Source organism: Malania oleifera, chromosome 7 (genome assembly GCF_029873635.1).
Source record: "Malania oleifera isolate guangnan ecotype guangnan chromosome 7, ASM2987363v1, whole genome shotgun sequence".
Lineage (NCBI taxonomy): Eukaryota > Viridiplantae > Streptophyta > Magnoliopsida > Santalales > Ximeniaceae > Malania > Malania oleifera.
In genome coordinates, this window is record NC_080423.1 from 98,709,486 (window position 1) to 98,734,037 (window position 24,552).

A 24,552-nucleotide genomic window follows, 5' to 3' on the forward strand; every position below is an offset into this window, starting at 1 on the left:
TTCTTTTAAAAAAAAAAAATAAAAACTTTATAGTTAAATCATATAAGATTGAATAGAATAGCAATCTACCTAAATGTATTTATAATGTTTATAGTTCATTCCTATCTGACTGGATCCGAAGGCCTACCCAACTAGGAGTTCCAGCTCATAAAAGTACATATACTCTAAATGTATAGTCTACACATGTAATATACGGCGGTATGATCCTTTATTTGTAGCTTGCCGTAGCTTGCCTAGTGAATTATCGCACTTGACACCGCCTGAGTTAGTTCTAAGGACTTGCCCAAATAGAAATTTCAGGTCATTAAAATAAATAATTTAAGGCTTGAACATGGTTTTTCCAGACGACTGTATCATCAAATGGGTATGACACATGAGGCCCACCAGCGAAGAAACTTGATATGTTGGTTTCTCAGAAATAATTTAGACAGTTATGCAAAGAATAAACGAGTTTTCCATGACCTCTCTTCTCTTTCCTTAAACACAACACATATTTGCAGGTTGGTCAAATAAGTGTCATGCAAACCTCAAATGCAATTTCCACAGTATTTGCAGGATTTTTCCCCAACACCAAATTTTCAATATCCCTAATGTTTGGAGCCATGAAGTTCTAACTTTGAATTTAAATTTATGTCAATCTGAATAAAATATAATACAAAATAATAATAAATTTCATCCAAAATTCACATAAATTCAAATCAAAGTTAAAATCCATACTACCAAATGCAATGCATGTTCATCTCGGTGATTGCAGAACATGTCGAACAACCAATTAATATCTCAGAAGTGTACAATGCGACATGCCAATCCAAATTCTATTATGCATCAGAAACCTCATAAATAACTAAAGCAGTTCGACAAAAGAAAATTGTAGTTATACATTCTCAGTAATACATCCAGCAGAAACTTGAAAAATATCCATGGCCCTACGAAGCAGCAAACTTGGGATGAGGGAAGGAAAAATTACAGATGGGAAAGGTCAATCCTAGTTGTGTAACCAAAGGCCCAGTATTCCCCCAGGCCCTCTTTTCTGTGATGGGGTTACATTTGGGAAGGGGGGTAAGGGGATCAAAACGCATAGGAAAAATGATGGTGCAGTAGATAGTTCTCAGATCCTAACAGTGTCTGATGTAATGCAAATGAACTCCAACACTTAGTTACATCTCGTATTTCTGATCATCAAGAGAAACAGATATGGGAGGAGAAGTACACAGGTTTCCTTCATTCAGTGGCTAATCAACAGCCATGGCTTCTGAGACCCCACTAGCATCCTCCACCCCATTCTTGTGTTCTTCAATCGTCATTCTCTTCTCATCAGCCAGATTCTTCTGCTCTTCCTCGATGGTATTCTGCAACTCATCCACCTGCAGATGAATTAACAGGGTAAGACACACAAGATTGCTAACAGCACCAAGTGTGATAGTCCCATCCCACCACATAATGAAGTCCAGCAATAACATTGACATCTATCTATAACATGTTTTCAATAAATGGACAGGAGCAACTAAAAATGAACAAGTAATTACAATCTAAAAATACCTGACAATGCAGCAACTAGGGATAAAGGAATTGAAAAAAAAAAAAAAAAAAGACAATGGAAATAAAATCAGCATCATAACATTTATGTTAAAAGAGGCACAAAACTAAAATTTTATTAATCGCATTTGAGAGTCCAACACATGCTGAATGGCTCCATCTTTCCAATTGCTGTAAATTTATCATCCATAATGATGCCATCAGAAGTTAAGAGCTCTAGAATTATTATTATTGATAAAAAGAACCAATAACAATAGGCACAAAGAACGAACTACAGTACACATGAAAAAAGATTCATGAGCTCCAGAGACCCCCCCCCCCCCCCCTCTCTCCCAAACTCCATCAAAAACTATGGACAAGAACCCTGATATTTACAAGAAAATTATGCATTCCAATTTTAACTTTTTACGGTCCATAATGGCTAATTCTCAGTGATCAGTTTGCAAGAAAGAATAAAACATGAAACACTCATAAATCAATGTCTATGAAATGCTCAAAGCCTCCCTTAAAAGAGCTTTTAAAATCTCATGCTCAAGGCTGTTTTCAAATTTTCACTACAGTAAGAAGACCCAACTGAATTATTCATTCCAAGAGATGATGTGTTAAAAAATTAAAACTAGAGTTTCATAATTCATCATGCTAAAATCAGGGTTGTCTTCCTGAAAAAGTCAATATCTTTATGGACAAAACTCATTTGCAGAGAACATTATATATGTAAAACATCACAGGCATATTTTAGAAGAGGTTTTGTTATATTCTAAATATTGTAATTCATCCTTAAATTCATCCATTTTCTTTTTTTTTCTTCGTGCTCAATAGGAGCTAGACAACAAGAATCAAGCTCTTCTCCACTAGCACTGAAAAGCTGCTTCACTGTGATAGCAGAAAATATCGAGTTCCCTCAAAATACGGCACAGCTGTGTCAGAACCACAATTCCAGGGAAACCCCAAGCACCAATTTTAATACGTGAACAAATTCAGAAGGTTGACCTGACAATGGTTTCACATCGCGTGTCATGCCTAATAGTGTTTCTTCCCTTGTCCCATGCTGGAAAGTGAAAAGTTAGGCGGGTTCCTCCAAAGTAGAAGAACAACGGCACCAGGAACCTCTCTGTGTTCTGGAGCATTTGGGCAGAAAGAAATGGGAAGGTTTTTGAAGGGACAGCTGCCGGTACAGATTGAGAAATATCTTAATTCACATGTTAATTTTCAAATCAGATCTCACTCCTTGCCATGAGTTCTTATTTTTATGAGATTAGTTCTTCTTTTGGGATGGCACCCCATTGGTGCCCTTTAAAATACAAATTATCTCTTATATATAAAAAAAGGTTGCTGCGAAACCACTTCCCCTGCATCCAACAAGTAATCTCAACTCTCTCTCAAACCCAATTCAGCAAAGCCTCAAAGTCAAAATTTTCTAGTTACATTCAAGAGGACCACAAGTCAACAAGAGGCATCAGGAAAAAAAAAAAAGAAATGAATGATTACAGAGTAACGCCCCAAGACTGCTGACAAGATCAGACCTTTAGGTTCTATAGGTTCTCTTAAACTTGCTCTCGGTGGTTGTTTTGAGGAAGAGTTTTCTAGCTGAACCAGCACCACAACAGTGCAGGTACAACAAGGATCTAAGGGATCACCTTGGATATTTTTATACTGGTTCACTTTGAATATTTGTGAACTGGTGTAGCACCACACATTTTTAGGGGGAAAAAATCACCACAGCTCATTTTGAACAACACAATGACCATAATAAAAACACCAACAATATATTTAAATTGGTACATACCACATGCAACAAGAGAGAAAATTGTTTCTTGCGAAGCTCCAGTGTCCTAGAACTGGCTGTGCTCTCTGCCTCCAAAGCTGCAATCTCTTTCTCCATTTCTGTTATGGTCTTCTGCATCTCTGATCTTGGTGGCTGCACAGCAATTAATCTTCTGATTGCCTCACACTCCTCCTTGTGCTGCCTTTCAATCTTGCTCTCTTCAAGTTGTTTCTTCAGATCATCAATGTCCGCCTGCGCCTGGAGAATCTGCTGATTTATCTCATCTTCTAGCTCATTAAAATTATCTTTCTCTCTGAGGTTGGCATCAATAACAGCTTTGCTTTTGAGGAGTGGGAGCTCAAAAGTGGCAATTTCCTGTAAGAAGGCTCTAGAAAGTCTCTCGCAGTCATTATAGTTATCTGCATCCTTCTCAATCTCAAGGGCAAAAGCAGTAAACTTCTTCTGAAGTTTCTTTAATGGGGGCTCCCCTCTTGTGGTGGTTGTGCGTGTAAGAAGCCTGTGCTTTATGATTATGTCATCTTCGAGAGGGCTAAAAGCATAGTGTGCTGTCACGGCTTCTCCCTTGCCCACAACTTTCCTTCCTTTTACCAACATTTAAACGACTTGTAGTTATTTAATCCTGCAACATAAGTTTGTACATATAATTCAAACTCAACTCAACAATGCCTTATAGTCCAACTACTTATTGTCAATTACATGGAGAAATACATTGGCATATACACATCCAAGTCAGAAAAGAGATGTTTAATAACAATTGTATCTTTGGGGGTGCTTTCTCTAAGAACATTGTATTTTTTTATAATTAAATTTAAAACAATACAATAAACAGTGTTTTCAAGGGAAAAAGCTTAAGGATTGGCATTTTAACCCATGCAATGCAAGGCACATGCCTCAGGTTGTCTAGACATAAGCATTTCAAGTTTGGTATTTTTTGTGTTAAATTATATTATAAGCAGAGTACAGGCATACACATTGAATTTGTATAAGAAAGGGATTTGAATATTTTAATTTTTCTTACCCAAAATTCTTGAGACATTATAGGCTAACAAGATTGCTTAATCAAGGCAGAGAGAAATAACACACAAATAGTATAGTATTAAGTTACAGAATTAAAGACCAATAAATTCAACAGAACCGCTAAATTCAACAGAAATGCTGTAAGGTCATGCAATTGTCTTTCACATTCTTCCACAAAAAGTCATATCTTTGGCTCATGTTTGTCAATAACAGTTCAAAAAATTGCACGTCTTGAAATTCAAATGCTAACAAAACTATATAAATACAACTCAACAAATCATTGATGCTGCCCCACCACCCATGCCAAACACAAAACCCCAATCCACCCATGTCATATACAAGTTTGGACATGAGCCCTAATTTTCTCAAAAAGGGTGGAAAAGAATGAGAATATCATCCTTGTTAAGACATGTTACGAAGTCGGCACTTACCATCGTCATACAATTTTTGTTCATCTAATACCATGCATAAACTCAAATTTAGGACATCATAATATGCACAAACAACAACAACAAAACAAGCCCCAAGTCACACTAGGTGGGATCAATTACATGAATCCTTTTTCGCCAATTAACGAAATCATGCTTACAATTGGTCAAAACAACTCAAAAGGAATACTCACCAGACACGGGCTGATTTGTAGTGATTCTTTCTTGATTTAAGCAATTTATCTATAAATTTATATGTATAAATACCCTTACAGTGCATCGTAATATTCATACCGAGAAATACAAGATATACATTTCTCTTCCTCTCTTCTTCTCTTCCTCCAAGTTATTTTACATTATGAATTTCTTCATGGTATCAAAGTGTGAAATTTCTTTGGGATAAATTTCTTTTCTCTTCTCAATTCCTCTCTGTTCTTGCTCAGAAATATCAAAGTTTTTCTTCTTTTGATTTACCATCAACGTGACTGTCACACGCTGATTGGCATTCATTTTCCCTTTCATATATTGGCGTTGCTTCTTTTCTTTCTATAATTCAAAGTCGAGGCGTCGTCCTAAACACCTCTGCCTAGAAATTTTTCTTTCTCTCGATTCTTTGTCAAACAGGTGAAATACACCATCTGAAATTCACTGTTCAAGGCTATTGAAGAAGAAGATCACGTGACTAGCACGTGATTCTAAAAAAAAAATTAAAAAAAAAAAAAACTCCTCTAATTCCTCCTTCCCATTGGCTTCCAATGTTGAAAACACATAAAGTTCTCCACATTTTGATAATCCAAGTCATGCCTCGTATCTTTACAATTTTGACAATCCAGGTGTTACTTTGGTCTCTCATCCATTGACCAAAACCAATTACACCACGTGGAGTTAATCCATGCTCATTGCACTCAGCACCAAAAACAAGGTCGGCTTCATTGATGGCACCATTCCCAGGCCTTCAAAATTGTCAATTGCAGAATACCGCCAGTGGTTAAACAGCAACAATATGGTAAAAGCATGGTTAATTAATTCTCTTTCAAAGGATATTTCTGCTAGTGTTATTTTTTGTGATCTTGCTCGAGATATTTGGGTCTATTTGAAGGACCGTTTCTCATAAGTCAATGGTCCTCGGATGTATCACCTAGAACAAGAAATTCACAACCTTGTCCAAGACAATACATCGATAGCCACCTACTTTACTAAGCTAAAGTTCTTATGGGATGAACTTGCATCACTCCAATCTCATTTGTTCAAAGGAGATATAGTTCAATACCAACAGTACCAATGAACCATAAAGTTCCTCATGGGCCTTAATGAATCCTATGGTGCCATTCGTGCTCAGATCTAGTTGATATATCCGCTTCCCACAATCAATCACATCTACGGCTTGGTCCTTCAAGAGGAGTGTCAACGGAACATTCAACTTCCTCCACCCATTGACGGCGTTGCATTAGCAGCCAAAGGTATCCTTTCCACTCCAAAAGACGGGAGACTTTTTCGTAGGACCAAACCGAAATGCACTCACTGTCACAAAGAAGGCCACAGTATTGATCACTGCTACTTCATCCACGAGCTCCCACCTAGCTCCCGCAAGATTGGATCGGGTCCCAAACCAAGTGCTCACCAAATCTCTTCTGCTAACAACCAACCATCCACCAGCAATTTCCCTTTCACCAACGATCAATGCCAACAACTTCTAGCCATGCTCAACCATGCCACTCAAACACCTTCTATGGCACACCATGTAGGTAATGCTGAGTCATCCTTATCAGGTATACCATCCCGTCTTTCTCCTAAAACTCTTTGGATTCTAGACAGTGGAACCACCGACCATATGGTGTGTTCTACTGCTGATTTAACCTACTCGACCCCTGTGCATGATAATACTATACGACTACCAGATGAATCTCATGATGTGGTAACCCACATTGGATCCGTTGTTTTTTCACCTCCTCTCATTTTAAAAAATGTCTTGTGTCCCTTCATTCCACTTCAATCTTATATCCATTCGTGTGTTATGCCAAACTCTCAAATTGTTTAATCTTTTTTCTGCTCATATGTGCCTAATTCAGGACCTACGATCGATGAAGATGATTGGACTTGGAACTTAGCGGGATGGCTTGTATTACTTTACAAAAACAAATCCCGCTCGTTGTCAAGTGGCTACATCAAATTCCCAACTTTGGCATCGCCAACTCGGCCATTTATCCAATAAAATTATGTCTTTACTTTCCAATAATTTTTTTGGCATTTGTTCAAGTTTAGAACCTTGTTTTATTTGCCCATTGGCTAAACAAACTCGCATTGAATTTCCTTCCAGTTCAATTTCTTCTCCTGCACCTTTCCATTTAATACATGTGGATATTTTTTTTTGGGAGGGGGGGGGCGTAGATGGTTACTGTGTTCCATCTCTCACTGGGGCTCAATTTTTTCTGGCCATTGTAGATGACTACACTAGATGTACATGGGTATATTTAATGCGTCATAAATCGAATACCTGTCCTTTACTCCAATCTTTCATTCGGCTCATTAAAAATCAATTTTCAACCACTATAAAGAATATCTGTAATGATAATGGGCCAGAATTTGATATTTCCTCGTTCTATTCAGAAAATGGAATCATTCATCAAACTAGTTGTATCTCTACTCCGCAACAAAATGGAGTAGTGGAACGTAAACATCGTCACCTTTTGAACGTTTCTCGGGCCCCTAAACATTTTTGGGGTAATGCTCTCCTCACAGCAGCTTACTTGATAAATAGAACACCTACTCCTATTTTGGGTGGAAAATCTCCTTATAAAAAGTTATACAACACCCCACCAAAATACAATCACCTTCGAGTCTTTGGATGTATCTATTATGCCTCCACTCACTTCCACCATCCTTCAAAATTCGATCCTCAAGCCATCCACTGTGTCTTCCTTGGATATCCATACGGACAAAAAGTTTATCAACTTTATGATCATACAACTCATAACACCTTTGTGTCTCATGATGTGGTATTCTACGAGGATCAATTTCCATTGAGCCAAAATATTTCTGAGTCACCCTCTCACGTTTTACCTCATCCCATTGACTCTCCAGATCTTCCCTCTGAGCCTTCCACCCAGACACCTCCTTCTCCTATACTTGACTCTTCCCATTCTCCCACTCCCACCATCCCAATTCAGCGATCCACATGCCCCATATAGCACCCTGCCTACTTACAGGATTTCCAAGTCGAACAAGCACTCCCGTCTCGGCCTGCTCCATCCTCTGACTCGGCGTCGGTCCACTCCTCAAGTGTTCTTTATCCCCTCTTACATTTCCTTTCTTATGATTCTCTTTCCTATGCACGTTGTGCCTTCACCACTGCCATATCCATTGCACAAGAGCCCAAGTCCTTCAAACAAGCCATGCAGGATCCTTAATGGCATGATGCTATGCGTGTTGAGATTGATGCTTTGGAAGCCAACTGTTGAAAAAAAGGATCGGATATGGGATGCATGGCAGAATAAATAAAACACAACCAGAAAATTGAGAAACAACAAGAATCAACACAAGAATTAACGTGGTTCGACAAAGCCTACATCCACGAAAGCAACCGCACAAGAATTTCACTAAGAAATGGCAAAGTACACAATACACTTCACAAATGATCTCTCTCTTCTGTGCTCAAAAGAACATATATAACAACATCTCGGAGGTTTCCCTCCAAATTCCCAACCACCCCAACGTTCCAATTGAAAATTCAAATTATTTCTCGCAGCCCAAGCTCACTTGTCGATGAGAACAAGGCACTTGTCGACGATTCAGTGAAAAACACTCATCGACAACCCCATTTTTCTGCTCTCGGTATCTCAGAAACTCTGAATTTTCCTTGCTCTCGGGAACTACTCGTCGATGAGTCCCTACTGTGTTGAACCATTATGCTTTTCTTCCTTCCATTGTTTATGAAACCCCAAGTATAAGAGCCACACCATAAACAACAATCTCCACCTTGATGATTATACGTTCCTTAGGATAACCTGGAAAAACATGTCTAACTACTCCACCTTGAACTTGAAACGCTCGGTTGGGCTTGTCTCCCTTCTATCAATTGGAGACATAGAGTAAGTTCAAGCAATGCTTGAACTTTTTACTAGTAACTGGTTTAGTCAAAATATCCGCTGCATTTTCAAACGTGTGAACCTGCTCCAATATAAGCTCACCTGAAGTAATCAATTCCCAAACCTGGTGGAACCTCACATCAATATGTTTGGTTCTAGCGTGGTACACTTGATTCTTTGCTAAGTAAATAGTGCTCTGACTGTCACAACGCAGCACAACTCCATCTCACTTTAATCCCAGCTCTTTGACCAAACCAATAAGCCATAAGGCTTCCTTTGCAGCTTCAGCAACTGTCATATACTCAGCTTCAGTCGTGGACAATGCTACCAGAGATTGAACTATGGATCTCCAACATATAGGTCCTCCTACAATGGTAAAATCATAACCCGTTGTAAACATTCTGTTATCCATATCTCCTGCATAATCAGAATCAACGAACCCCATAACTGAAGGACAACCCTATTGCTTGCCGAACATGATGTCATATCCCGATGTACCCCGTAAGCATCTGAATATCCATTTGACAGCTTCCCAATGCTGCTTCCTGGATTAGAAAGAAACTTACTTACCATGCTCATAGTATGTGCCAAATCTGGCCTCGTACACACCATGACATACATTAAACTCCCCACAGCGCTAGCGTAGGAGACCTTTGACATGTCTCGGATATCCTCATCCGTACTTGGGCAATCTGCCGTAGACAACTTAAAATGACTCGTTAGAGGTGTACACATCAGTTTTGCATCAGTCATGCTAAACCTCTCCAACATCTTCTGTACATAACCGCCCTGAGATAACCATAACCTCCCTATAGTTTTATCTTGGCGAATCTCCATCCCAAGTATTTTCTTAACTGAACCAAGATCCTTCATGTCAAATTCCTTATGCAATAGTTCCTCTAACTGATTCACCTCAATTAAATCTTTTGCAGCTATCAACATGTCATCAACGTACAATAACAAGAAAACAAGATAACCATCCTCAAGCTTGTTCACATTTACGCAACAATCATACTCACACCTTTTTTAGCCATTTTTGATCATGTAGGAATCAAATCTTTTATATCATTGCCTTGAAGACTGTTTCAACCCATAGAGATATTTCTTCAACTTACAAACTAAGTTTTCTTTCCTTGGTTCAGTGAATCCCTTCGGTTGTACTATATAAATCTGTTCCTCCAAATCAACATAAAGAAACGTTATTTTCACATACATTTGTTCCAAATGAAGATCATAATGAGCTACCAATCCCAACACAATCCTAATAGAAGTATGTAGGACCACAAGTGAAAAAATCTCATCATAGTTTATCCCCTTCTTCTTAGAGTACCCTTTTGCCACCAACCGTACTTTGAATTTCTCTCTTTCCTTTTATGAAATTGCTTCCTTCTTCCTGTATACCCATTTGCAACCTATCGATCTCTTCCCATCTGGAAGCTCTACAAAATCCGAAGTTTGGCTTTTATGAAGTGATTCCATCTCCTCAATCATCGCAGCCATTCACCTCTACCTTTCTCCTAGCCGCCCACTGCCTCGTAAAATGTAGTTGGATCGTTGCAATTGGTAAGAAAAGCATAAGACACTAACTCTTCAAACCCATACCTTGGTGGTGGTCTAATAGTGCGTCTAGATCTCGATATAGGAAGATCGTCAACTTGCTGGTTTCCTGAGCTAGAGCTCCCTGCAACCATAGGACCATGATCATTGCCGTTGCCCTGAGCTTCCAACTCCATTTGCACAACATGTTCATTGCTACCCCAGTTTTCTGACTCTTGTTTCTGTTCATCACAATCTTGAGTACGCTTCACCACAACCTTCTCATCAAAGACTATATCCCTACTAATCACCACCTTGTTTGCCACTGGGTCCCACAGCTTGTACCCCTTCACACCCTTTTAATATCCCAAAGAGAAGCAACGACGAGACTTCAGATCAAACTTAGACCTCTCCTCACTAGACACGTGCACATAGGCTCACACCCAAATATTTTCAATCCGAAGTAGTCTACTGCATTTTCCGTCCATACCTCTTCTGCCACTTTACCTTGTAGTGACGCCTTTGGTGATCGATTTATCAGAAAAAAAAAGTCATACTAACTGTCTCGGCCCAGAAGTTCTTCGGTAGCCCTGCATTAAGCCTGAGACACCGAGTTCTTTCAGCCAGAGTCCGATTCATCCTTTCCGCCACACCATTTTGCTGAGGTGCCCAGAAAACTGTAAGGTGTTTCTTAATGCCCTGCTGCTCACAAAACTTCATAAATCGAGAATCAACGTACTCGGTCCCATTGTTTGACCTCAAACATTTGATTCTCCTCCCCATCTGGTTTTCCACTTCTACCCTCTAAATCTTGAACTTGGCAAACGTATCAGACTTGTGCCGCAAGAAGTATACCCAGACTTTCCGTGAGTAATCATCAACAAAACTCACATAATACACAAGTCCACCCATTGATGCAACTCTAATCGGGCCCCAAACATAGAAATGCACATAATCAAGAATACCTTTCGTCTTGTGTACAGTTGGTTTGAATTTTGCCCTGTTTTGTTTTCCAAGAACACAAATCCTGCAAAAGTCTAGCTGACATGATTTCAAACCCTTCAAGAGTTTCCTCTTGTGTAATTCCTTCATACCATGTTCCCCCATATGCCCAAGACGCACATACTACAAGACGGTCTCATCAGATTCAGCATCTACGGGTGCAACTCCACCTACAATCCAAGGAACCAAGTGATATCAAACTCTTCCTTATTTCCGGTATATGTCTTACATTGCTCAAGGTTCTCACAGCACCATCAAACATTTTTATCTCAACATTTCCTATGTCAATGATCTTACAAAAAACATCATTACACATAAGAACTGAACATGAGTTCACTAGCCTGTAAGTGTTGAATCATTCCTTTTTTGGAGTCATATGGTAAGAACATGCCGAGTCAAGTATCCAAGAGTCCATAAGATTATCCGACTCCAATGAAACTGAAAGAACATCACCATCACTACAAATTGAACCTCCTTCTTAAACCACATTCGTTGATTTCGAAATTCCCTCATGATTTTCAGCATTCCCTTTCTTCCAATCCGGACATTCCGGTTTAACATGCCCCTTTTTATCACATTTATAACACCGGATTTCCTTTTTCTTCTTGAATTGAGTACGGGATTTCTGATTTGACCCACTTTTAAACTTTCCTTTGCCACGCTCATTGTTACCTTTCACCACAAGTCCTTCTCCTTCATCAAATATTTTAAGCCTTTGATAAAAATTCAGTAAAGCACTTGTTACCTCTTCTAGATCAAGAGTCTTTTTTCCCCACGTAAGAGTGGTAATTAGATTTTCATAGGTATGAGTCCATGGCAAGGAGTTTAACAACATCAAAGCCTTATCATCTTCATCAAACTTAACATCAACTCTCATCAAGTCACTTATGATTTGATTAAAGACATTGATATGTTGATCTAAGTTTGATCCTTCAACCATCTTTAGCCAATAAAGATGCTACTTAAGAAAGAGTTTATTATTAAGTGATTTGGACATGAATCGACTTTCTAACTTTCGCCATATAGCCGCTGGAGAATCCTCCTCCATTGCACGATAGAGCACTTTGTCGGCCAAACACAAGCATATTGTTAGCCTTTGCTTGCAATTCTCCCCATGTTGCCTCATCCATTCCAACCGGTTGAACGCCAAGTAAAGCTTTTCCCATTCCTTGTTGCACAAGTATATCATTAACTCTCCTTTGCCATAAACCGAAATTTCCGGTTCCATCGAATTTGAAAATGTCAAATCTTCCAGAAGATGATCCTGATACCATGACAACAATCGCTCTAATATCAATTTGTTGAAAAAAATAATCGGATATGAGATACACAGCGGAATAAATAAAACACAACAAGTAAATGAAACACAGCCAAAAAATTGAGAAACAACAAGAATCAACATGAGATTTAACATAGTTCGGCAAAGCCTACATCCACGGAAGCAATCGGCACAAGAATTTCACTAAGAAATGTCAAAGTACACAATACACTTCACAAATGATCTCTCTCTTATGTCAATACATGCCTAGAAGAACATATATAACATCTCAGAGGTTTGCCTCCAAATTCCCAACCACCCCAACATTCCAATTCAAAATTCAAATTATTTCTCGCAGCCCAGGCACACTCGTCGAAGAGAACAGGGCACTTATCGACAATCCAGTGAAGGACACTCGTCGACTAGTACGGCCACTCGTCAGCGACCCGCATTTTTCTACTATCGATATCTCAGAAACTCTGAATTTTCCTTGCTCTAGGGATCTACTTGTCGACGAGCACAAGACACTTGTCGAAGAGTCCCTGCTGTGTTGCACCCTTATGCTTTTCTTCCTTACTTTGTTTATGAAACCCCAGTATAAGAGCCACACCATAAACAACACCAACCATACTTGGACTTTGACTCCTCTTCCACCCAATAAGAAACCCATTGGTTGCAAACGGGTGTACAAAATCAAACACAACCTAGATGGTTCTGTGGAACATTACAAAGCTCGTCTTGTTGCCAAAGGCTACAATTAGAAAGAAGGTATCAACTACTCTAAAACCTTTGCTCCTGTTGCCAAAATGGTTACTGTTCAGATAGTTCTCACCAGTGATTTGAAGGTGTTTTTGAGGTGCGCCTCAAGGCGTTTTAGGCCAAAAATGCACCAAAGAGTAAGTGAAAAGGCGTAACTCCATTAAAGCGTACGCATCGGGCAAAAAGGCATACGCATCGGGCAAAAAAACTCACTTTTTTACGCCTTAGCTTCAAGGCGTACGCCTTTCGGTATTCCTTGCTTAAAACACATTTTTAAAAGGCCAAAACCTAGAATGCACTAAAACCCTATCCTCCCCCTCTCTCTCTCCCGCGAAGCTTCTTCTCTTATGCTCTGTCAACGAAGCCTGACGAAGCCTCTGCTCTCTCTTCAAAGCCTCGAAGAAGCTTGACGAAGCTTCTACTCTCTCTTTCAAAGCCTCAACGAAGATCGATGAAGCCTTTGTTCTCTCTCAAAGCCTCAACGAAGTCTCTGAGCCTCAATGAAGCCTCTACTCTCTCTTGAAGCCTTTGGTCTCTCTTTCGAAGTCCCTGTCCGACAGGTTTGAGGTTCTCGTCTCTTGTCTCTGAGGTTTTTGTTTCAAATTTTAATTGCTTAAATCTTGTTGCACCTGCTGAAACATGTCTGAAGCTGATTCCAAGGAGCAGAAAAAAGATTTTGTTTGGAAATACAAAAAAGAAGTTGATGGAGAAAAATATTTTGGATGCAAATTTTGTGATCAACGTTGCAATGGGACTGTCACTTGTGATCAACGTTGCAGTGGGGCTGTCACAAGATTTAAACATCATTTGGCTGGTACAAGGAAGGGAATGAAACCTTGCCCAAAAGCCCCTCAAAATGTGAGTGATGAGTGCAAGATTGCTCTTGAAAATTTCCGAGAAGAGAAGGGTAAAAGAAATGAACTTCTTGAAGAGATTGGGCACGGTCCAGGAGGAGGGAGTCAGAGTGCTATGTCTCCATTAGTTGGAGATATTGAGCAACAGAATAGTGGGAGTGGCAATACTCCTAGGGGTAAAGGTCCAATGGATAAGTTTTCATTTTCACAGACCAAACAATCCACTCTAAACTCAAAATGGAAGTAGGAAGAAAGAAATGAAGTGTGTAGGAAAGTTGGTCGTTGTGTGTTCAACAATGCTTTACCATTTAATTTGATGGATGACGTATATTGGCATGTTATGGTGGATGGTATTGCTAATTATGGGTCAAGTTTCAAGTCTCCATCTATGCCTGAGATGAGCACATAGATCCTTAAAGATGAAGTGAAAGAACTCAATGGCATGTTGAAAGACCACAAAAAAAGCTTGGAAGGAATATGGATGTTCTATCATGGTTGATGGATGGACTAATGGTTGTTCAAGGGTCTTGATTAATTTCCTTGTGAATAGTCCTACCGGTACATGGTTTTTAAAATCCATTGTGCAGGTGATAACTGATAATGCTAAGAACTTGATAAATGGAGGAAAAAAGCTTATGGAAAAGCGAGAGAAGCTCTATTGGACTCCATGTGCTACACATTGTTTGGATCTCATGTTGGAAGATATTGCAAAATTAAAGATCCATGCAAGCACAATCCTAAAGGCTAAGCAATTTGTGAAATTTATTTATAATCATTCCTATGTACTTGCAATGATGAGGAAGCATTTCACCAACAACAAAGAACTCATCCGCCCTACAGTGACGCGCTTCGCTACTGCATTTTTGACACTTCAGAGCATTTACAAACAAAAGCGAGGCCTTCAATCTATGTTCTCTTCGGAGATGTGGTGCACTTCTACATATGCAAAAATGCATGTAGGTATAAGGAGTCGCTCAATAGTTTTATTTAACCAACATTTTTGGCCTCATGTGGCATATGTTATCAAGAGTGTTGTGCCTCTTGTGTGTGTTCTAAGGGAAGTTGATTCTGATCCAAAGACCAGCCATGAGGTTTCTCTATGAGATGATGGGTTCAGCAAAGGAAAAAATTGTTGCAAATATTTCTAGAAATGAAAAGTATGGACCCATTTGGAGCAAAATAGATGATAGATGAACTTCACAACTCCATCGCCCTTTACATGTTGTAGGATATTATTTAAATCTCCAATTGCGTCATTAGGAGAACTTCTCTGATTGTAAAGAAGTGAAGAAAGGGCTATTTGAATGCATGGATAGATTGTTGTCATATGAGGAGAGGCTAGCTGCAGATGTCCAATTGGATTTGTTTGATAATGCACAAGGGGATTTTGGGTCTTGAGCGGCTGCTGACTCCAGAATGTTGAGAAGCCCAGGTAAAAATAATATTTCAGTAAAAATTAGTTAATTAGTAGTACTCTCCCCTTATTTCTTCTTATAACTTGGAACTTAAACATGTTTTTTTTCTTTTGTAGCTGATTGGTGGAAGCATTTTGGGACAAAGACACCAAAACTGATGAAGCTTGCTATTCGCATTCTTAGCTTGACATGTAGTGCTAGTGGATGTGAGAGGAATTGGAGCACGTCTGAGCAGGTTCTTAGTTCTTAGTTCTTACTCCTTACAAATGCCATGTTATTATGGTTTCGCTAAAATATGAAAATATCTTCTAATATCTAAAAATTTAAATGGCTTAAACTCAATTGAAGATTCATACGAAAACAAGGAATGGATTAGAGAACAAGAGATTGAATGCTCTAGTTTACGTCAAGTACAACACCAAACTGAGGGAGAGAGCTATAGGAAGAAGAAAAAATTATGATCCAATATTGGTGTCGGAAGTAGCTTCAGATGATGAATGGATCACAAAGAAGGAAGAACCATCCTCCCAAAAGATACTTCTTGGTTTGATAATGAAAATCTTCTAGATGTTGATGCTATAAGAGCTTTGCCCATGGTACCTTTTGAAGGAGATGATGCTCAAGCAACACAAGCTTCTGGTAGCTCACATTCTAATCTTCCTAGCAAAAGGAAGATTAATGATTACTGTGAGAACTTGAGTACATACATATCAATAGTCATTTTTGAATCTACTAATTTATAATTCTCCATTTCTCCTAACTCCTAACCTATAGTTTTATTGAATATGTAGGCACTCAAGACAAAGGCAAGAGGCCAACATTGGGCACAATTGAGGTAGACAATGACGTTGAAGTGGGAGAGGAATTTATTAGTGGAAGAACTCCTATTATAGATTATTTTGATGAAGATGGGGACTTTGATGAAGATCTTAATATAGTTCCCTCTGAACTTTGTTGATTAGGATTTAGATTCTTAGAAATTAGAATCTTGGATGATGAGACATTGTGATGCTGTAATATAGCTTTTGCTCTTCTTTTTTGTAAACTTATGGCTTATTTTTAACATGCATTGTTTGAGTTTGTTAGCTAAAATTGGCCTGCATGATACTTAAGAAATATGTTTTTATTTGTTTCTCCATTATTCTAACATTTTTCTCTTTTTTATACTATAGATAATTTTTTTATTCATTAATTATTTTAAAAAATACAGTCCCAAAATGCTTATGCCTCAATGCCTTGAGGCTTACGCCTCACCTCGCAGAGGGTAAAATGCCTCGCCTTACGCCTTCGCCTTTTAAAACACTAGTTCTCGCCCTTAATGCTGCACAAAATTGGCATCTTCATCAACTCTTGTCAATAATGCATTCCTGCATGGTGACCTTGATGAAGACGTCTACATGCACCTTCCTCCTGGTTTCAAATGAAAAGGGTGACTAGAATCCGCAAACTCAACAAGTCCCTATACAGCCTCAAACAAGCATCAAGGCAATGTTATGTCAAGCTTTCTTCAACCGTCATTAGAATCGGATATAAACAGTCTAAAGCAAGTTATTCTATGTTCGTCCGATTCCACAAAAACAATTTTACCATTATCTTGGTATATGTAGACAGCATCATCATGGCAGGAAACAACTTGAGACAGATTGATGCACTTAAGAAATACTTAGAAGAATGTTTCAAAGTCAAAGACCTTGGTACTTTGAAATACTTTCTGGGGATAGAAGTGGCTCGCTCAAAAACTGACATCTCTTTATCACAAAGGAAGTACGCCTTGGAGATTCTTGAGGAAACTGGATTTCTTGGTGTTAAACAAGGAAACCTACCCATGGAACCAAATATGGCCCTTAGTGAGACTGATGGAGAACTACTCTCAAATCCATCTTCATATCAACGATTGGTTGGGCAACTCAAATATTTGTCCATCACAAGGCTAAACTTAGCATACACAATACACATACTGAGTCAATTCATGGACAAATCTCAAACATCTCATTTGGATGTAGCACATAGGGTCTTACAATACCTCAAAAAATCCCCTGGCCAAGGAATTGTTCTATCAACTTCCAGTGATATTCAAATACATGCATTTTGCGATGCGGACTGGGCTCAATGTAGAGATACTCGGCTATCTGTTACTGGGTATTGCATCCTACTTGGAAAATTGCCTATCTTTTGGAAGTCCAAAAGGCAAAAAACAATTTCACAATCCTCAACTGAAGCAGAGTACCGATCTATGGCATCAACTTGTTGTGAAGTCACTTGGCTAAAGCAACTTCTGATAGATCTCCAGATAGCACATCCACAACCAGTCAAGCTATATTGTGACAACAAAGCAGCCATTCATATTGCATCAAACCTAGTATTTCATGAGCGAACAAAGCATATAGAGATCAATTGTCATGTCATTTGAGAGAAAGTCCAAACTCAAGTTATTTAAACTGTCCACATACCCACAAGTGAGCAGCCCGCAAATCTATTTATCAAAGCACTTGGACCAACACAATTCTGCCTCTTACTCAACAAGTTGGGTGTCATTAATATCCACTCTAACTTGAGGGGGTGTGTTAAGGGAATTGCCCAAACAAAGGCAAATTCACCGAAAGCAAATAAATGCAGGAAATTATGCTTGGAATTGGTCAAAACAACTCAAAAGGAATACCACCAGAAAAGGGATGATTTGTAGTGATTCAAACTTAATTTAAGTAATTTGTCTATAAATCTATGTGTATAAATACCCTTACAGTCCATTGTAATATTCATATCGAGAAATACAAGATATACATTTCTCTTCCCCTCTTCTTCTCTTCCTCAATGTTCTTTCACATTCTAAATTTCTTCATTGTTAAAGCTTGATATACATTGTTGGCCCACAACCTAACAGTTTAAGCTTTTAGGTAAAGTGGTAATCTAACATGGTATCAGAACTGGTTACCAGGAAGTCCTGGGTTATAGTCTCGTCGCCCGCATTTATTCTATGGTATTTAAAAATTTATTGTGTTTTTGTTTATCCACGTGCTGTCGGGTTGCACGTGCGGAGGAGTGTTAAAGCTTGATAAACATTGTTAACCCACAACCTAACAGCTTAAAATTTTAGGTGAAGTGGTAATCTAACAATTAAATCTTTATTCACTATCTCATTCCGAGTAATTTAAGGTCTACCCCTTCTACTGCCCCTTGTAATAACTCACTCTTCCTAATTGGTGCTCTAGTGATTTACATTATTTTAGATCTACCCCTACCCCTTCCACTGCCTCTCATAGTAACTAACTCTTCCTCACTGGCGCACTATAGACCTACATTACAAGTGCTCAAACCATCTGACTCATTCCTCACTTATATTATCTTCTACAGAGCTACGCCTAACTTCTTGCGAATATGTTCATTCCTTAATTTATCTTTTAAGGTTAGACCACTCGTCCATCTTAACATTCTCATCTCAACAACTTTTACTTTTTGGATATGTTGTATTTTAGTTGTCCAACATTCTAATTCATATAGCATAATTAGTCTTATAGTCGTCCTATAAAACTTCCCTTTTAAACTTCTCCATTTTTACCTAACCTTCTTTAACTTTATACAATACATCTTCTTCAATTTCTTCTTCATCTTACATAATAGATCCAATAGATCGCAATCTACTAGTGCTTTTGATTTCTTTATCATCATAAAATTTAACTTTGTCTCCAATATTCGTTCTATTATCACTAAAATTATAATTCACATATTTTGTCTTATGTCTACTTATTCTAAAGTCTCTAAATTCTCAATCTTCTCTGCATAATCCTAACTTAGATTCTACTCCACCCCTAACTTCATCAATCAAGACAATAACATCTACAAACTACACACAACATGAATTTTGGAGGCTCCTAGTCAGTTCATCCATCACTAAAGTAAAAAGATAATGGTTCAAAGTAGATCCCTGATTTAGACCTATTGTGATTGGAAATAACCTAGTCTATCCACCTATGGTTCTAATGCTAGTCATTACTCCATCGCACATATTGATATCCTTAATGACATTATTATACCCACTACATACACCCTTTTTTTTCTAAATCCCACCATAGAGCTTCCTTAGGTATCCTATCATACCCTTTCTCTAAGTTAATAAAAATCATATGCAAGTTCCTCTTCTTTTTCCTAAACTTTTTCATTGCTCTTCTTAAAAGATATATAGCTTTTGTAGTAGTTCTCCCATGCATAAAACCAAATTGACTTTCTGAGACCTTCATTTATATCCTTAATCCTTATTCAACCATCCTTTCCCATAATTTCATTGTATGACTCATAAGTTTAATTCCACAATAGTTATTACAATTTTGAATATCTCCTTTATTTTTGTATATAGGTACTAAAGTGTTTGTCCTCCATTCGTCTAACATTTTCTTAGTTTTTATAATTGTACTAAATAAATTAGTTAATCATATATTTACGTTATTACCTAAGCATTTCCTAACTTCAAGTGAGATGTTATCCGGTCATATAACTTTCCCATTTTTCATCTTTTTTAATGCAAAATTAACTTCATGAACTCTAATTTTGCGAATAAATCTCATATTTTTAGCCTCTTCCTCATTTTTCAAGTCTATGTTTAAGCCTTCTACTTGGTTTTCTTTAAATATCTTATTTAAGTAATTTTGTCATCTTTCTTTTATGTCTTCTTCCATAACCAATATAATATCATCCTCACTTTTTATGCATTTTACATTAAGTCCTTACTATTTCTTTCTCAAGCTCTAGCACTGTATTGTAAATTCACCAACATAAATTTATATGTGTGCCTAGGGTCTAACTTTATTGTAGTTGCCAATGTCTAACACCGCAGCACGCCATGTGTGTATCAAAATGCAACATCCATTCATGGGTCAGACTATAGTTATAGATGCAAGGGCCATAGAAAAATTAAGAAGCGTGACTTTTAAAATTTAGGGAGGCAATCTAGGGTGTATTTGGTTTTAAAAGGAAAAGGTTCTCAATTTTCATTTTCAAATTTTCAAACAAAAATAAAACCTTGTTTTCCAATTTTCCAAAATCCATATGTTTTGCAAGTTTCATACGCACATGTTGGAAAATTGAAACACAAGAAGGTTTTTTTGGGATTCTTTACAAAATTGATTTCATTGGTAAAAAGATCCCTGGTATTCGATCTCTCTCTCTCTCACACACACACACACAACACACACGGAGGTGCGCAAATAAATTTTATTAGTCACAAGTCCTCTTCAACAACTTCTCTGTGTAAGCCAACAAAAACTCCAACAGTTATCACCTAAGTGGGCCGGCATTGAAGCACCCCATCACCATCACCACTCCCAACAATTTTTTAAGATTTTAGATCATAATTGTACAATTTGAGATCAAAAATGAAAGGTTTCCCCAATAACACTATAATTTCAATTAACTAAGTTCACAATTCTAAGGATTTGTAAGATAAAATAACACTGAATCAAGAAAAATTCAAAATGGAAGTGGAGGGAACAATATCAATCATCCTATTTATTTGAATGAAATTTAATAATTTCAAATTTCAAGCATAATGCCTTAAACACGGTGCCATAAAGAAAGGCAAAAATATTTTTAAAAATAAAAAGACTAAAGCAATGAAGAAGATGATGATGAAACCCTCATTCGGAAAGACAGTCTCTTTCCCAAATGAAAATTTAGGGTTTTGAAAACAAGGATACTTCTACAGTTGAGAGAGAGAGAGAGAGAGAGAGAGAGAGAGAACCTAAAAGCAACAACGGTTGGATGCATGGTCCGCCGGTTAGGCTCCAATGGCAGCAAGCGCTCCATCCAAGATGGTAACATAGCACAGGAAGAGAGAGAGCTTGATCGGATAATTTAGGACAAAATGGGAATAAAAGAAATGGTCAGGGACTCAAAAATTAAACGAAGTCCAAGAGCGAGTATGTGTAGTCGTGAGTAAGGGTGTGCAATCGATCAGTTCGGCCAATTTGGCCAATTAACCAAATTATTTTGGTTAACTCCACCCCATAACCGAACCGACCGAATTGGTCTATTTAACCGAACCGTACCCGACCGAGCTGAATTGTCGAGTAATTCAGTTAACCGAATTTAACCGAATAAAAATAAAATTAATTATGAGAAAAAATGTCATAATTGGGAATAGGTAGCCAGGTAATGCATGGTACTGATAGTAGGCAAAGCTTGCGAACATGAAAATAAGGAAAAATTTCATCCGGGTTGGGCCATCTGATTTTGATTCATTTTCATGGAGTGCTCTGTGACAGAACCCCTTCTTACCTATTTTGCAGGTTTGTGAGCTTTTTGATTATTTTCATATTCTTCTTTCCCAAGTATTAATAACTACTTCATCATTGTCTTCTGGAATAAAAACCATATGCAAATTCTCCCTTAAAACAACTAAGTAATTCTCAAAAAAACTTCATCCTCCATCCTCCATCCTTTTATCTTCTTTCTGTCCTTTATTTTATACTTTTGTACTCAAAAAGAGAATTTTGCATCAACTCATCAGACAAATTCTCAACACCAAAAAACTTTTCCATGATACGCAAACAAGGGTTATTGGTAAGAGCAGGGAAGAACCAAAGAAGAAGAGAACAGGGCACTGGACTTTGGGTACAACAAAAGTAAGAAAACACAAATATAAAAAAAATTAAGAAGGAACAAAACTCAAGTTCAATGAACATTCAAACAAATATGAACAAAGAACACAAAGAAAGCCATTTTAAAGAGGGAGACTGATCAACATGAATATAATAATATGGAGGAAATATTCTTTCATACATTTAATCAAACACATTGTGCTCATCTTAGGGTATTGTAAAATTTCAACAAACATCAAACTGCAAAGACTCTTGAGTTTTGAACACAACGGAAAAACGAAAAACCTGAAGGACGGAAGGTCCGAAGGAGTACTGCGAGTCTGTGAGAGTGCGAGCTGCGAAGTTGGGAAGGTGGAAGCCCAAGTCCGAACGGGAGGACTGGATGTGCCGATCTGGAACAGGAGATTCGAACTCACCGTCGCCGACTGTGTGCGAACTATGAAGTGGGAAGGGAACTGAGAAGGGAAGGTGAAGCTGAAGGGAACTGGGACTGGGAGTCAAGGAGTGCTGGCTGCCGGCGAAGTTGCGACTTGCGAACTGCAAACTTGGGAAGTGAAGAGCCGAAGAGGGAAGAGGAAAGACTGGAAGGGGAAAATGGGAAATTAGGATCGAATCCCGAATGGAACGCTTGCAGCCAACCTAGCCTAAAAATTAAAATCATAAATAATATAATTTAATAATTTATATTTAATTATTAATTAATTAAAAATTTAGGTAATTCGGTTAACCAAAATACAAATTATTCATAACCAAACCAAAAACCAAATACCTGAAATTACCCTATTCTAAAACCAAATTAAACTGAACTATAAATTTCCCGAACCGAGCCGAACGAACTCAATCGATTAATTCGGCTAAAACCTAATTATGCTCACCCTAGTCGTGAGTAGGAATAGGCTAAAAAAGGGGGAAAATAGAAACTACTCACATTTCAAGCCATAAGAATCGAGAAATTTTTTTTTTCATTTAAAATTTGAAAATTCTTCTATATTTAATGATTCGATTTCGATTAGTAGACTATTAATTGAATTAAATCAATATATTATTGGTAAGAACAAAATATGTTCTTTCGTAATAGAGGCTATTTAACTATTGAATATAAGTGCTTTTGTAAGAACCCGACCCGAGAATTTCAGAGTTAATAAATAACAAAAGGGTAAAAGGGTAAATTTAGCAGGCTTTGTCGGCGAAGTCATCGTTCTTGTCGACGAAGGCCTTTATACTTTTCGTCGTCGAAATTCAGAGCCTCGTCAACGAAGAGATACCAAACGAGTTGTAAAATATCATAATAGGGTTCGTCACCGAAGGAACCGGTTCGTCGACGAAATGCGTAGATGATTCGTCGGCGAAGGCGCCGTCTCGTTGACGAATTAGACCAGGTCAAAGGGGTTATAAATATCATTTTCATTTCTTCATTGCTAAGAAAACTCAAATCTCTCTTTCTCTTTCTCTAGAACTCGAACCACTCTCTCTCTCTCTCTAGGGTTTCAGGTCGTCTGTTGCCCGAATCAATGATTTGATGTTATCACGTGGATTAGGAGGAGAATCTCTATGTTTATAGCGGATCAAAATTTCGTTTTGAGGATTTTCGGGTTTTATCCTAAAATCAAGGTAAGGGTCCGATTTCATTTTTTTTAGGTAGATATGTAGTAGATAGGATTATATTGAAGTATAGTTCTTCAATTTTTAGGTTTTGGGGGTCCCGCGATGCTGTTTTAGATCGATTTAGTTCATGTTTTGGTTTTCGGGGAAAGGTAAGGGGTTTCTATTTATATCAGTTGTTTTTGTAATCTAAATCGGTAAAACTGTAGTTTACGATTCTACAGATGTTTTGGTTACTTATTTTTGAAAATCTATCAGGTGAAATTACAGTATTTTTGATTTACAGTTTTTGAAAAAATTAGGGGTTTCGGGTATCATCTTCATTTTTTGTTGGAAAACTTTATATTGGTATAAATTGTGATATAAAGATGACTGTGTCTTGGATTATTTCAAATTGTACTCCCAGAATACCTGATATGTGATTGTTTGTTTACCCAAATAAGTGTGGAATGAGATGATGAATTTGAATTATGTATTTTGTGTGGAAAAGTGTGTCGATTAACTACCGTAGGCTGTGAATTATTCAAATGAGATATAGGAACGTGAGCTCCAAAATGTTCCAAGTTTTGTGAAAATGCTGAGTCGGGATAATACTGTAGGGGATATATCAAAGCGAGCCGGATTAAAACATCGTAGGCTGAGATATTGAATCGAGTCGGAATAAGACCGTAGGCTTTGATGTCC

The 24,552-nt window shown here is 37.9% G+C and overlaps 1 protein-coding gene across 1 annotated transcript; it reads right to left on the minus strand.

The window, feature by feature from the left end:
• Positions 1-801: 801 nt before the first annotated feature.
• LOC131159305 (THO complex subunit 7B-like) lies at positions 802-22,918 on the minus strand. Its single transcript, XM_058114079.1, has 3 exons — positions 22,552-22,918; positions 3,323-3,941; positions 802-1,364 (listed from the first exon to the last, which is right to left on the minus strand). The coding sequence occupies exons 2-3, from the start codon at positions 3,914-3,916 to the stop codon at positions 1,233-1,235; spliced, it is 726 nt and encodes a 241-aa protein (XP_057970062.1). The 5' UTR covers positions 3,917-3,941; positions 22,552-22,918; the 3' UTR covers positions 802-1,232.
• Positions 22,919-24,552: the final 1,634 nt, after the last annotated feature.

Excerpts from the sequence above, each read along its gene's own strand:
- LOC131159305 (XM_058114079.1), bottom strand. The coding sequence starts at position 3,916 with ATGTTGGTAAAAGGAAGGAAAGTTGTGGGCAAGGGAGAAGCCGTGACA. Across the intron at positions 1,365-3,322 it reads TTTCTCTCTTGTTGCATGTG|GTGGATGAGTTGCAGAATAC; the intron begins GTATGTACCAAT and ends ATTCATCTGCAG.